The sequence below is a fragment of the Haliaeetus leucocephalus genome, unplaced genomic scaffold (genome assembly GCF_000737465.1).
Source record: "Haliaeetus leucocephalus isolate CR32 unplaced genomic scaffold, Haliaeetus_leucocephalus-4.0 Scaffold226, whole genome shotgun sequence".
NCBI lineage: Eukaryota > Metazoa > Chordata > Aves > Accipitriformes > Accipitridae > Haliaeetus > Haliaeetus leucocephalus.
In genome coordinates, this window is record NW_010972662.1 from 92,660 (window position 1) to 104,202 (window position 11,543).

At 66.1% G+C, this 11,543-nt stretch overlaps 1 protein-coding gene across 1 annotated transcript in view; it reads left to right on the forward strand.

Moving 5' to 3' along the window:
• The window catches only part of SHROOM4 (shroom family member 4), a 7,844-nt gene extending 1,029 nt beyond the window's left edge, over positions 1 to 6,815 (forward strand). Inside the window, exons 3-10 of the mRNA XM_010567111.1 lie at positions 748 to 879; positions 1,427 to 3,416; positions 3,630 to 3,691; positions 4,099 to 4,698; positions 4,961 to 5,383; positions 5,466 to 5,652; positions 6,195 to 6,467; positions 6,546 to 6,815. Coding sequence (XP_010565413.1) covers positions 748 to 879; positions 1,427 to 3,416; positions 3,630 to 3,691; positions 4,099 to 4,698; positions 4,961 to 5,383; positions 5,466 to 5,652; positions 6,195 to 6,467; positions 6,546 to 6,815 — 3,937 coding nt within the window. The remainder of the gene's footprint in view (positions 1 to 747; positions 880 to 1,426; positions 3,417 to 3,629; positions 3,692 to 4,098; positions 4,699 to 4,960; positions 5,384 to 5,465; positions 5,653 to 6,194; positions 6,468 to 6,545) is intronic.
• Positions 6,816 to 11,543: the final 4,728 nt, after the last annotated feature.

Here is an 11,543-nt window from a genome sequence, read left to right on the forward strand (position 1 = left end):
AGGGGCTGGAGCAGCACAGGGCACGGGGTGCCACGGGGCTGTGCTGGGGCTCAGCATCATCTATGGTGAGTTTGAGGGCTCTGGGGGGGGAGGGACCCCTGTGCTGACCCCACAGCTCATCCCTGCCACCCGCCCTGCCCACCCGGTGGATGCTAGGGCAGCACCGGATGCTTGGGGGTTACAGGAGGTGGCATCTGCCTGTATGTCTGTGTGGTGGCACTGGACATCGCTGCCTGCTTGTGCGATGGCATGGGGACTGGCTGCCTGGCATGGGGAGTGGGACAGGGCCTGGCACAGGACTGCTCCCTGGGGACGCGATGTGGCTGGCGCTTGCTGCAGATGCTGAGGGACCAAGGAACAAGGAGGGAAAGTCAGGCTTGCAGTGGGGACATGGATGTGGCCCCAGGGTCCCTTGGCGTGCCCACGGAGCTGGTCCAGTCCCAGCAGAGACCCTTGCCTTGCCGGGGCATTGCCCGCGGGGCTGCGCTGGGGCCACGTCCTTGGTCCCCTGTTGATGCTGGCAGCAGGGATGCCGCAGACAGGGGAGCCCTGGCAGCGGGGGGGAACTGTGGGATCCCCCTGCCCGGCACCGGGTGCTGGCAGGGCTGGACCCTCCTCGCCGCCATCCCCCTCAGGCGGGCGCTGGCCTGGGGGGGACAGGAAGCCCCGTAGGAAGTGACTTCAGCCCCGGTTCCTCGGCCCGGCTTCCTCCCCATTCTTGTCCTCTCCCGCTGTTGCTCTTGGCAGGAGGAACGTGCCCGTCCTCCGGCCCCATTCCTGGCACATGGCCAAGCTCGCCGAAAGCCGCCCCGACGCCCCTGCCATGCACTGCCCCGCTGACGCCTTCAGCCTCTCCTGGCCCTCAGGGTGTGATGTCAGGTGAGACCCCCGACCCACCCCCTGGGGCACCCATGGGACCGAGCAAGGGGAGGGGGCGGATGGGGCACCTGCTTGGGTCAGGGAGGGGAGGGTGCAAGCTCGCTCACTTGCCCCATGCCTCTGTCGGGCATCCCCCCGTGTCCTGCTGCCGCGCTGCCCTTTCCCCTGCCTGTTTACTCGCCGGTTCCCGGCAGGAAGGGGCGGTGGCTCCGCTGGAGCTGGCCAGGAGCTGCCGAGTCCCAGTGCCCCCCCCACCGCCAGAACGGGCAGGTCCCGAGTGGCCGGAGCCATGCACGCCCTGTGTCCCTGTGCCCGCTCCTGCTGCCAGTGCCGGGGCAGCCTTCATGCTGCCCCCAGACCCAGGGCTGAAGGGCAGGTTGGGGCTGTGCCCACCTGTGCCCCCCTGTCCCGGGGGTGGGTGTGTGTGTGTGTGTGTGTGGTGGTGGGGTGTTGGCTCCCCAGGATCTCACGCCCATCGGAGGGGCTGGCAGGGAGCTGGGCAGGGGGCGGCAGGCGCCCCTAATGCTGGCGTGGGGCCGGGCGGCAGCGAGCTGTCCCTGCAGTGGAACCCGCTGTCCCGGCACTGCAGCACCGACCGGAGCAGCTCCATCGGGAGCATGGAGAGCCTGGACCAGCCCGGCCAGGCCTACTATGAAGGGGACCCCTCACCCGTTGACCAGGGCATGTACCACAGCAAGCGGGACTCAGCGTACAGCTCCTTCTCTGCCAGCTCCATCGCCTCTGACTGCGCCCTCTCCCTCCGCCCTGAGGAAGCCGCCTCTGTTGACTCTGCCCTCCCAGGCCCCTGCAAGCCCCCTGACGGGCGCTACCTGACCACAGGCGCTGAGCCACCTGCCAGCCGGCATCCTGAGGCCTGGCGAGTGCCTGTGCCCCCCCAGCCCCCTGTCAGGAGGGACAGCCTGCGGGCAGCCCCGGCTGGTGGAGGGGATAGGCGCCGGGCATCGGTGTCGGTGGACATGCTGCATGCCAAGGGCCGGTGGATCTCCGACACCTTCCTCTGCCAGCGGGATGGGGAGATGGAGGCAGCAGGCAGGAGGACGCTGGCACTGCACCACATGAAGGACCGTCTCTCTGCCGACCAGTATTACATGCTGAGCTCCCACCCGGACCGGTGCCCGGCTGAGCCACTCCTGGGGGAAAGCACAGAGCCTGGTGATCAGCTGTACCCAGACGGTGGTTTGCACAGAGTGCCGGATGCCGTGGCAGCAGGTGATGACCCGTTGCTGTCCCCTCTCAAGGGCCACGCACCACACCGGCACAGTGCTCCCGAGCAGCTGCTGGCCTCCCAGCTCCGCTCCCTCCAGGTGGGCACCGGTAGCGGGCGAGCCTCACCAGCCCCCGATGGCCACCGCTGGACCCTCTCCCCGCTGCACCCCGAGGACAGCCGGCCGGGGGCTGCAGGGGCTGCCCAGGACCCCCCCCTTTGCCCAGAGCCATGCTGCCGCCTGCCGCCTTGCCGCTGCTGCCCTGACCTGCAGCGAGCCTGTGGGCCGGATGGGCAGGGTGCCAGCCCGGCGCGCAGCACCGAAGGGCCGGCGCAGGAGGAGAGCCGGGCAGGGGGTCGGCGGGCTGGGGGTCCTCCCCACCGCTCTGCTCAGATGCGCCGCCGCAGCGACCGCTTTGCCACCAGCCTGCGCAATGAGATCCAGCGACGCAAGGCCCAGCTGCAGAAAAGCCGGGGTCCTGGCGCCCCACCGCCTGGTGAGGAGCCGGTGGAGGAGGCAGAGGAGCCCCCCGAGGGCAGCATGCCGGCGGAGGGACCCCGCACCTCCGCTGAGCATCTCAGCCCCACGCCAAGCGAGGATGGCAGGAACCCCGGCCGCTTGGGGGACCGGGGCATCCCCACCCCTGACCCGCTGCCAGTCCCCAAAGGGCCCCCGTCCCCTGAGCGGGTGATGCCAACAGGCCAGGGCCACTGGCGCTGGTCCCCGGAGCGCAAGCTGCAGCCGCAGCGTTCGCCCAGCCCCCGTGAGCTGGAGGGCTATGGCCAGGGGCCAGTGGACCCCAGCTCTCCACCACAGGGCAGCGATGAGGCTGTCCTCCTGCCCTTTGCCGACCGCCGCCGGTTCTTCGAGGAGAGCAGCCGGCCAGCGCCGCCCCGGCATGGCAAGCCCCCGGTGGGTGATCCTGGTGCTTTCCAGCCCCCCGGCCCTGAGCGCCGGGACGCTCGCCGCCTCTCCGTGGACCAGCCGTATGGCCCCCCCTCGCCTGGCCGCCCTGGCTCTGCTGGCCCCTATGCCGACTGCTGCCGGGAGCAGCCCCCCTGCTACAAGCCGCTGGGGAGGCCAGGGGAGCTGGAGTACCTGCGGGGCTTCTCCTACCCCTATGGGGTTCCCCTGCGCCCTGAGCCCTGCCGCTACTGTGGGGGGGACCTGTGCCCCCCACCGCTGCCCCGTGGCCACGCCTGCCGCTGCCACCCCCAGCCCTGGGTGCGCTGCCCTGAGTGCTGCTGCCCGGCCCCCCGCCCTGGGCGGGAGGAGAGCAACGCCTGGCCCCCCCGGAGAGCTTTTGTCCCGGTGAGTGACCCCCTGGGACTGTGCCGGCGAGCAGCACAGGCACCACCCCGCACCCCTGGAGCATGACCCTGGGTTGGGGTGGGGGGTACTTGCCCACCAGGGGCCCTGCCAACCCCCTGCATGCCTGCTGCACCTGGATGGGGATGGGTCGGGTGGTGCTGGGGAGGGGGACGCTGACCCTGCTTTCACACTCCTTCTCCTTCCCCCACGCAGGAATTTCCTCTGGATGAGTGGGAACCACCTGCGATAACGAGGAAAGCCAGTCAGTCCATCAGGTGAGCCCATGCCAGGTGCCGGGATGTGCATGCCCCTTGGTGGGGACCTCTGCCAGTGAGGTGTGGGGACTGCTGTGGTTTTGGTTGGTGATGTACAACGTGCCTCCCTTAACGCCCCGGCTACAGCTGTGCTGTGCCCTGCGAAGTGGCGGTTCCTGCCACCTTGGGCAAGCGGGGCCCGGGGGTGTGAGGAGGTGCCCATGGCGGGGTGGGGTCCCTCCTTACCCATCCCTGGGGGGCTGGGGGCATCTGCAGGGGGCTGTGCCCAGTGCGGAGGCACCAGGCAAGCCCGGGCTTTCCCCACCAGTGGGGGTGGGTGAGTTCAGCTGGGGAAAATGAGGCAGGGGTGGATGTGAGCTGCTGGGGGGGGTGACTGGGGGGGGACGGGTGCCCTCTTCTCTCCCCAGTGAGCTCTCCCGCTATCAACCGGGCTTCCCAAGGCTCGGCCCCTTTCACCCCTGCTTTGAGAGCGCCGAGCCGGAGTGGCCATCCTGCTACCGGGCCACATCCACGCACGATCTCTCATGGGATGGCGACCGCCTGGCCCGCTCCCCTGAGAGCCCCCCGGACCCCCTGCACCGCCCACTGCGGGGCAGGGCCTTCTCCGAGAGCCACCTCAACCTGGAGCCCATCAGCCCCCGGGGCCGCGACCAGAGGGACCTTCTCCGTGCCAAGCTGGACCCCCCTGGCGTCCCCAAAAAGAAGGGCCCTCCACCTCCCCGCCCACCTCCCCCCAACTGGGAGAAGTACAGGCAGCGCCGGATGTCCCAGCACCTACGGAATGGTTCCGGGCACGGCTCTGCCTTCACCACCGCCCCTGTGCCGACCCACAGCATTGCTGAGGCTGTGCGCGAGCGGTCACAGAGCCTCACTGGCGAGCAGGGGGGCCGGTCCCGGGGGCATGCTGCTCGCCCCCCTGCCCCACTGGGTGCCTGGCCCCGACCCAACCCCTCCGGATCACTCCGTAGGACGTCCGAGCCCGATCCTGGCAGCGCTGAGATTTGCAGGCAAGTGCTGCTGCAGCATGGGGGTGGGTGGGAGCAGGGCTGTGGGCACAGCCTGGGCACGGGGTCGCTTTTGGGGCCATGTGGCCCTTTGAACCCTGCGTCGGAGCATCCTAATCCACCAGTTGGGACAGGCTGTGGGGTTTTCTCAGGGTGGGGGACATCCCTGACCTCTTTCCCTAGAGTGGGCATGGCCCTGCGTGTCCCCATTCCCCATGGGTGGGCAAGGGAGCTGACATGGGTGCCCCTGGCTGGGTGTCAGCAGGGCAGTGGGGGCCGGGGAGGAGCGGCTGAAGGTGAAGCACCCCTGGGAGATGGAGGAGCAGCCCCAAAGCCTCAGTCGGAACCAGGAGCGGGGCTGGGCTGGCCCCCGCGGGGTGGGTGAGTGCTCTCTGCCCCTGCATGGTGGCCCTGGCCCCGCCACCCCGGAGGCACCCAAGCCCAGCCCTGGAGCAGTGGAGGGGGCAAGCTGCCAGGGCGGCCAGCCCCAGCCCTGCCGCGTGGACTCGGAGGAGCTGCTGTGCAATGTGGCGGGCAGGGACCGCTCCCTGGCCAGCATCCTGGCCCCCTCGGCCCCCCTTGGCACCACCACCGAGCTGATGGGTGAGCTGCTGGTGGTGGGGGAGCGGCAGGCCTGGCGGGAGCGTTTCCAGCAGGACTGGCGCCTGGAGGCCCTGGCGCAGGACAGGTAGGGCTGGCACAGCACCGGGCACTGTGCCGAGGATAGGCTGCACCCCGCCACCCCCGGCACTGAGCCCCTGTCCCCACAGGCAGGGCTTCGAGCCCATCTCGCCACCCCCCGGGAGCACTGCCAGCTCCACCTCTTACCCGGCATATTATGGTGCGGCAGCGGGCAAAGCTGAGCTGCTCGGCAAGGTGAAGGAGCTGCCAGAGGTGGTGAAGGGGAGCTCAGAGGATGAGGAGGAGGAGGTGGACCACGAGCTGGTGGAAAAGAAGGTAAAGTGGGCACTGCTGGGGACGATGCCCTTGGGCTTCCCCGCTGCCATCACCAGGTGCTCATGGGGACCAGGGGCTTTGCCAGATGCCCACAGGGACTTGGGGCATCATTGGTTGCTTATGGGCACCAGGGACATTGCTGGGTGCTTGCAGGGACCAGGGGCATTGCTGGATGCTCACAGGAGCTGGGATGTTGCCAGATGCCTGCAAGGAGCAGGGGCATTGTTGGGTGCTTAAGGGGCCTGGGAGTGTCACTGGATGCTCGTGGGAACCAGGAGCGTTGCCAGATGCTTGCAGGGACCAGGAGCATCACTGGGTGTCACGGGAACTGGGGGCATTGCCATATGCTCACAGTGTCTGAGACATTGCTAGATGCTCGCAGGGAGCAGGGGCGTTGCCGGTAGCTCATGGGAACCAGGGGCGTTGCCAGATGGTCAGGGTCTGTGGGGCCCAGTGCAGCGTGGCACCCCTGCACCCCTGTGCCAGTTCCCCAGTCCCAACAGGGGGTGGCCCCAGTTGCCCCTGACCCTTCCCTCTGGCAGCTGCAGCTGATTGAGAGCCTGAGCCGCAAGCTGGCGGTGCTGCGGGAGGCACAGCGGGGGCTGCAGGAGGACATCAGTGCCAACGGGGCGCTGGGTGAGGACGTGGCTGCCCGTCTGCAAGCCCTCTGCACCCCAGGGGAGTTCGACAAGTACCGCCTCTTCGTGGGTGACCTGGACAAGGTGGTCAACCTCCTGCTCTCCCTCTCGGGGCGCCTGGCCAGGGTGGAGACCGCCCTGGGCAGCCTGGGGCCGCACGCCCCCACCGAGGACAAGGTGGGCCCAGGTCAAGGGAGCACCCACAGGCCATTGGGGCGTGGGACTCCCCACCAACACTGCCAGTCTTGCCCACAGGTGGCCCTGCGGGAGAAGCAGCGGCTGCTGGTGGCGCAGCTGGAGGATGCCAAGGAGCTGAAGGAGCACGTGGGGCGGCGGGAGGAGGCAGTGGGCGCCATGGTGGCGCGGTACCTGCCCGCCGAGCACCTCCAGGACTACCAGCACTTTGTCAAGATGAAGTCGGCCCTCATCGCTGAGCAGCGGGAGCTGGAGGAGAAGATCAAGCTGGGCCAGGAGCAGCTCCGGTGCCTGCGTGAGAGCCTTGGCCAGGTCCCCAAGGGCTGCTAGCCCCCTGCCCGGCCTCCCCTCGGGACCCTGGCCGTAGCCCAGCTTGGTGCCAAAGCAGATCCAGCCCCTTGGGGGCTCTCCCTGCATCTGTCTGTCCAGCCCCTGCCTTTTATTTATTTTTCTGGTTTACCGAGCAGGGGAGGGGGTGCCAGTCCAGGTGCTGGCAGCGGGGGTCATGCCACAGAGCTGCGCTGGGCTCTACAGCCACCCAGCGGCCCAGCAGGACCAGATGGACAGATCCTGCCACCCCCCCCCGGGTCTTTCTGTGCCTGTGGGAGTCCTTCCACCTTGTCCTGCACACCAGTGCCTGTCCCGCAGCTGGTGCTGCACTGCACGCCTTAAACACCCCCCAGGGTGCCCTGACGCATCCCTATGCAGTGCCTGGAAGGGTTAAACCATCGTATTTGTCCAGCTCTGTCCATCTGCCCGGTGGGAGCTGGAGGAATTTTGGCCCCAGCATCCTCTTCCTCTGTATTGTGTCCAAAACAATGGCCCTGGCTAGCAGGTCCTTAACCGCCTCCCTGCCGGCCCAAGACACCGAGGGGGGCCAAGGCAGGTGCTGTGGACCCCTCTCCCGGGGGACACTGTGGTGGGTGCCCCGGTATAGTGCCCTGCCAGGGGCTGGGGTGCTGAGAGCAGTAGACCAGGGTCTGTGGGTACCCCTTGCCACCAGTGCTGTGGGCATGGGGACCATCCAGCCCTCGCTTCCAGCCTCTGTGTCAGCACCAGGAGGGATTAATAGAGGAAAAAAACCACACTAAGGACAAAATGGAGTACCTGTTCCCCTCCTCTGTGCTGCAGCAGCCCTAGCTAGCACTTCAGCCTCACGCTGGGTGACCCCCGTGCCCCACTGCTGTCTGTCTGTCTCCATGGGGCAGGCAGGTGCCTTGATGCTGATTTTGCACAGGGGTTTCATGCAACCAGCAGCAGCTTGGGGCGAGGCGGGGGGAAGCATTTTGGGGAAGCAGGATGGTCCCCAGCACCTTTGGGGGTGGCCACAGCCAGGCAGCCCAGCCCCAGCTTGCTGGCAGCGGCCATACCTGCCTGCTTGTCACTGCAGCATCCTCCCCACGTGGCTGCTCCTGACGTGGTCCCTCCCAGGCTCTTGAACACTACACTCCACACATACCTGGCCCTACCTGGGATGGTGCCTGGCAGGACTGGGGTGCCCTGCATGCCCCCCCATCTCAGCCACCCCCTGTGCCTGCCCGGGGACACTGCTAGGACCAAAGACTGCACCCTTTGGGAGCTGGGGGACATGCTGCTCTCAGGGGGGCCTGGCAGCTCTCAGCAGGTCACCGTGCCAGGGCAGCGTGCCAGTGCCAGTGCCTGTGCCTTGTTGCATGCCATTGTGCCTCTCTCACAGTAAAGGAGCAGCAGCAGCTGCACAACTGAGTTTTCATGTGGTTTGTCCCTGCATCTCCGGCCAGTGGCATTGGAGCTGGTGGTTGCCTGCTGTCGGGGGGATGCTCCAGCTGAGGTGAGCCAAACCCTGGCAAGCTCTTGGGACCCAAATGCTCCTGTGGCACTGCAGGCGCCTGGAATGCAGCCGTGCGCAGGGGAGGGGTGTCTTCTGCACCCACTGCTACCAGGCTGGGTCAGGGCAGAGGGCAGTGCCTGCACCCCTACCCAGGGGCACATGGAGGGGGCACAATGCCTGGGTGACGGTTGTAGCATTGTCCCTGGCACTCACAGCCATGACATTGCTGCTGGAACTTTTGGGGTGGCACCGGGGAGGTGGCGGTTAGGGTGGCAGTGCCCAGGGGGTTGGTGCAGTGCTGCTGCTGAGCTGGCTCTGGGGTGCCCTGGTTCACCCCAGCACGGCAGGGTGGTGCAGGCGGGCATGGCCATCGTTCCCTTGCTGGCCAAATGCCTGCCCCAGGGCCTCCGCGTGCCAGCCGGGCACCACGGAGCGGGGCCTGGCACCCTCTCCCCGTGCCAGGGCAGCGCAGGCCCGCTGTGCACCCCTGGCAGCCCCACGACCCCGCGCAGGGCTGGGAGAGCCGCGGTGCAAGGGCAGCGCCGGCCGCTAGGTGGCACAAGCACACGCGTGTGAGCACACGCAGACGGGGGTGGACGCGTGCGCACGCCTGCCCGTGGGTGCATGAGTGCAGGTATGTGTGAGCACACGCACGTGTGGGTGGGCATGGGCACGCATCGGCGGGTGCATGCACATGTGTGGGAGCGTATGCACACGCACGTTGGCACGGAAACATGGGAGGATGCTTGCAGGTGAGCCCATGCACGTGCAGTTGAGCACATGTGCACAGGGGTGGTGTGTATGAATATATGCAAGCACACACCAGAGTAAACACATGCGCACACATGGGAGCATGTAGGTGCTTGGCTGAAAGCATGCTGAGTGTGAGCACACAGCTGCATGGGGGGAATACAGGCACATGCACATCAATGCACGCAGGTGAACACATGCACGCACATGGGTGAACGCATCCACATGCATGTGAGTGCACAGGGAGGAGCACAGCCCCATGCTGGGGAGCACAAGCACCAGTGTGAGTGACCACACATGCAAGTGAACACACATGTGGGTGAATGTGTCCATGCACGTGATGTGCACGTGTGAATGTATGCACACACAGGTGAGCAAACACACAGGCAGGTAAGCACACATGGGTGAATGTGTGCACATGTGGGTGAGTGTGTGTACATGTGCGTGGGCAGGGCCACTTGTGCAAGCCCATGTGTACAGATAACCACAGGCACACTGGGGAGGGGGACGCATGCATGCAGGTGGCTGTGCCCCATGGCCCCTTTGAGACCTGCTTGTCTTTCCATGCAGCTAGCTCCCACTGCTGCCAGGCAGGACCGTGGACCCAGGGCATGGGGGCACGTCCAGGCTGCTGGGTACCGGGGCCCCCAGTGCCTGTGCTGGATGCGGCCGTGGGGTGGGGCATCCTGGGCATCCCTGCATGGGACCCCAGGGGAGCTGCAGGCCAGCAGACTTGTTGCAGCATGCAGGGCTCCTTGGTCTCCCAGAGGTGCAGACAGGACCCAGACACACTGGGGTAGCCTCTGGCCCTGCTGTCTGTCTCCCCATCACTATAATCTCACCATTTTACAGATCCCCGGTCCGTCCCCCCATATCCCACACCCCTGGTCCTGAGGGACCAGGAGCTGGGGGAGGATGAGGACGCGGGGGTAGTGATGGTTCACTGAGAGCCAAGCCTGCCGCCCCTGCCCCTGCCCCACATGGGAAATGGAGAGTCCCAAAATGTGGAGGTCCAAATCCCACAGCAGGTCCCCCTGCCCCCCTACTTACTACAGCCCAAAGGGCAAAGCCATGCACAAGGCAGGGGACAAGGGAGCCTCAGGCCCCCTGCCCCTGGGCATGGCCCATAGGTGACAGGGTGAGCTGCGGTCTGGGGGGGTGTGGGACTCTTGTCTGGGCCTGGCTGGCTGCCAGCATGGGAGTCCCAGAACAGCAGTGGGTGAGGGCTGGGCACTGGGGGCCGTGGCACCCCACACTGCAGGGCTGGGGCCATGTGCACACTGCAGGGTAGAAAGTGGGACCAGACTCTGTCTCCCACCCAGGGAGGTGTGTTTGGGGGCACACCCCCATCCATGTGTGCACACATGCATGTGAATGCCATATGCACACTCCAGAGCATACAAATACACCTTTGTGGGGGTGTGTGCACCATAGAATCACAGAAGGGTTTGGGTGGGGAGGGACCTTCAAAGACCACCTAGTCCACCCCCCCGCCGTGGGCAGGGACATCTTTCACTAGATGAGATTGCTCAACCTCAACCTGGTCTTGAACACTTCCAGGGATGGGGCATCCACAGCTTCTCTGGGAAACCTGATCCAGTGGTAAAAACTCTCTCTCCATCTTTCTCAGAAGCCCCCTTTACCTACTGAAATGCCACAATAAGGTCTCCCTGCGGAGCCTTCTCTTCTCCAGGCTGAACAACCCCAACTCTCTCAGCCTTTCTTCTAGCAGAGGGGTTCCATCCCTCAGACCATTTCTGTGGCCTCCTCAGGTCCCACTCCAACAGGTCCATGTCCTCCTTGTGCTGGGGATCCCAGTGCCAGATGCAGAGCTTCAGGAGGGTCTCATCAGAGTGGAGTAGAGGGGGAGAATCCCCCCCCCGTCAACCTGCTGGCCACACTTCTGGTGATGCACCCAGGACACGGTTGGCTTTCTGTGCTGTGAGTGCACGTTGCATACAGTTTGCATGCATGTGCGAGTGTGTGTACAAGTAGGTGTGTGGAGGTGTCAGTGCGTGTGCTCGCCCATGCATGTGTGGCCATATGCACATATGTGAATGGATGTGGTGCATGTGCTTTCCTATGCCTGGGATGTGCATGCTTGTGCATGTGTGCCTGTGTTCACACATACGGGCATGGCAGCTGTGCCCGTGCTTGTCCGTGCCCATGCATGTGCCTGCCTGTGCTCATGTGGGAGGTGCACACATGTGCATGGTTGTGGTGTGTGTGCTCACCCACGTCTGTACGTGTACCCACCTGTGCCTGTGTGAGCGGTAAACCTGTATGTGCATGGTGGCGGTGCCTGTGCGCGCCCATGCCGGGGCCGTGCATGCCTGTACGTGCGTGGGAGCATGCACATGTATGTGCGCGGCGGCAGTGCATGTGCTCTCCCATTCCGCCGCATGTGCCCGCGTGGGCGGTGCACACGCATGTGCGCGGCGGCGGTGCGGGTGCCCGCCCGTGCCCGCGTGCTCGGGGCCGTGCGTGGGCCGCCGGGG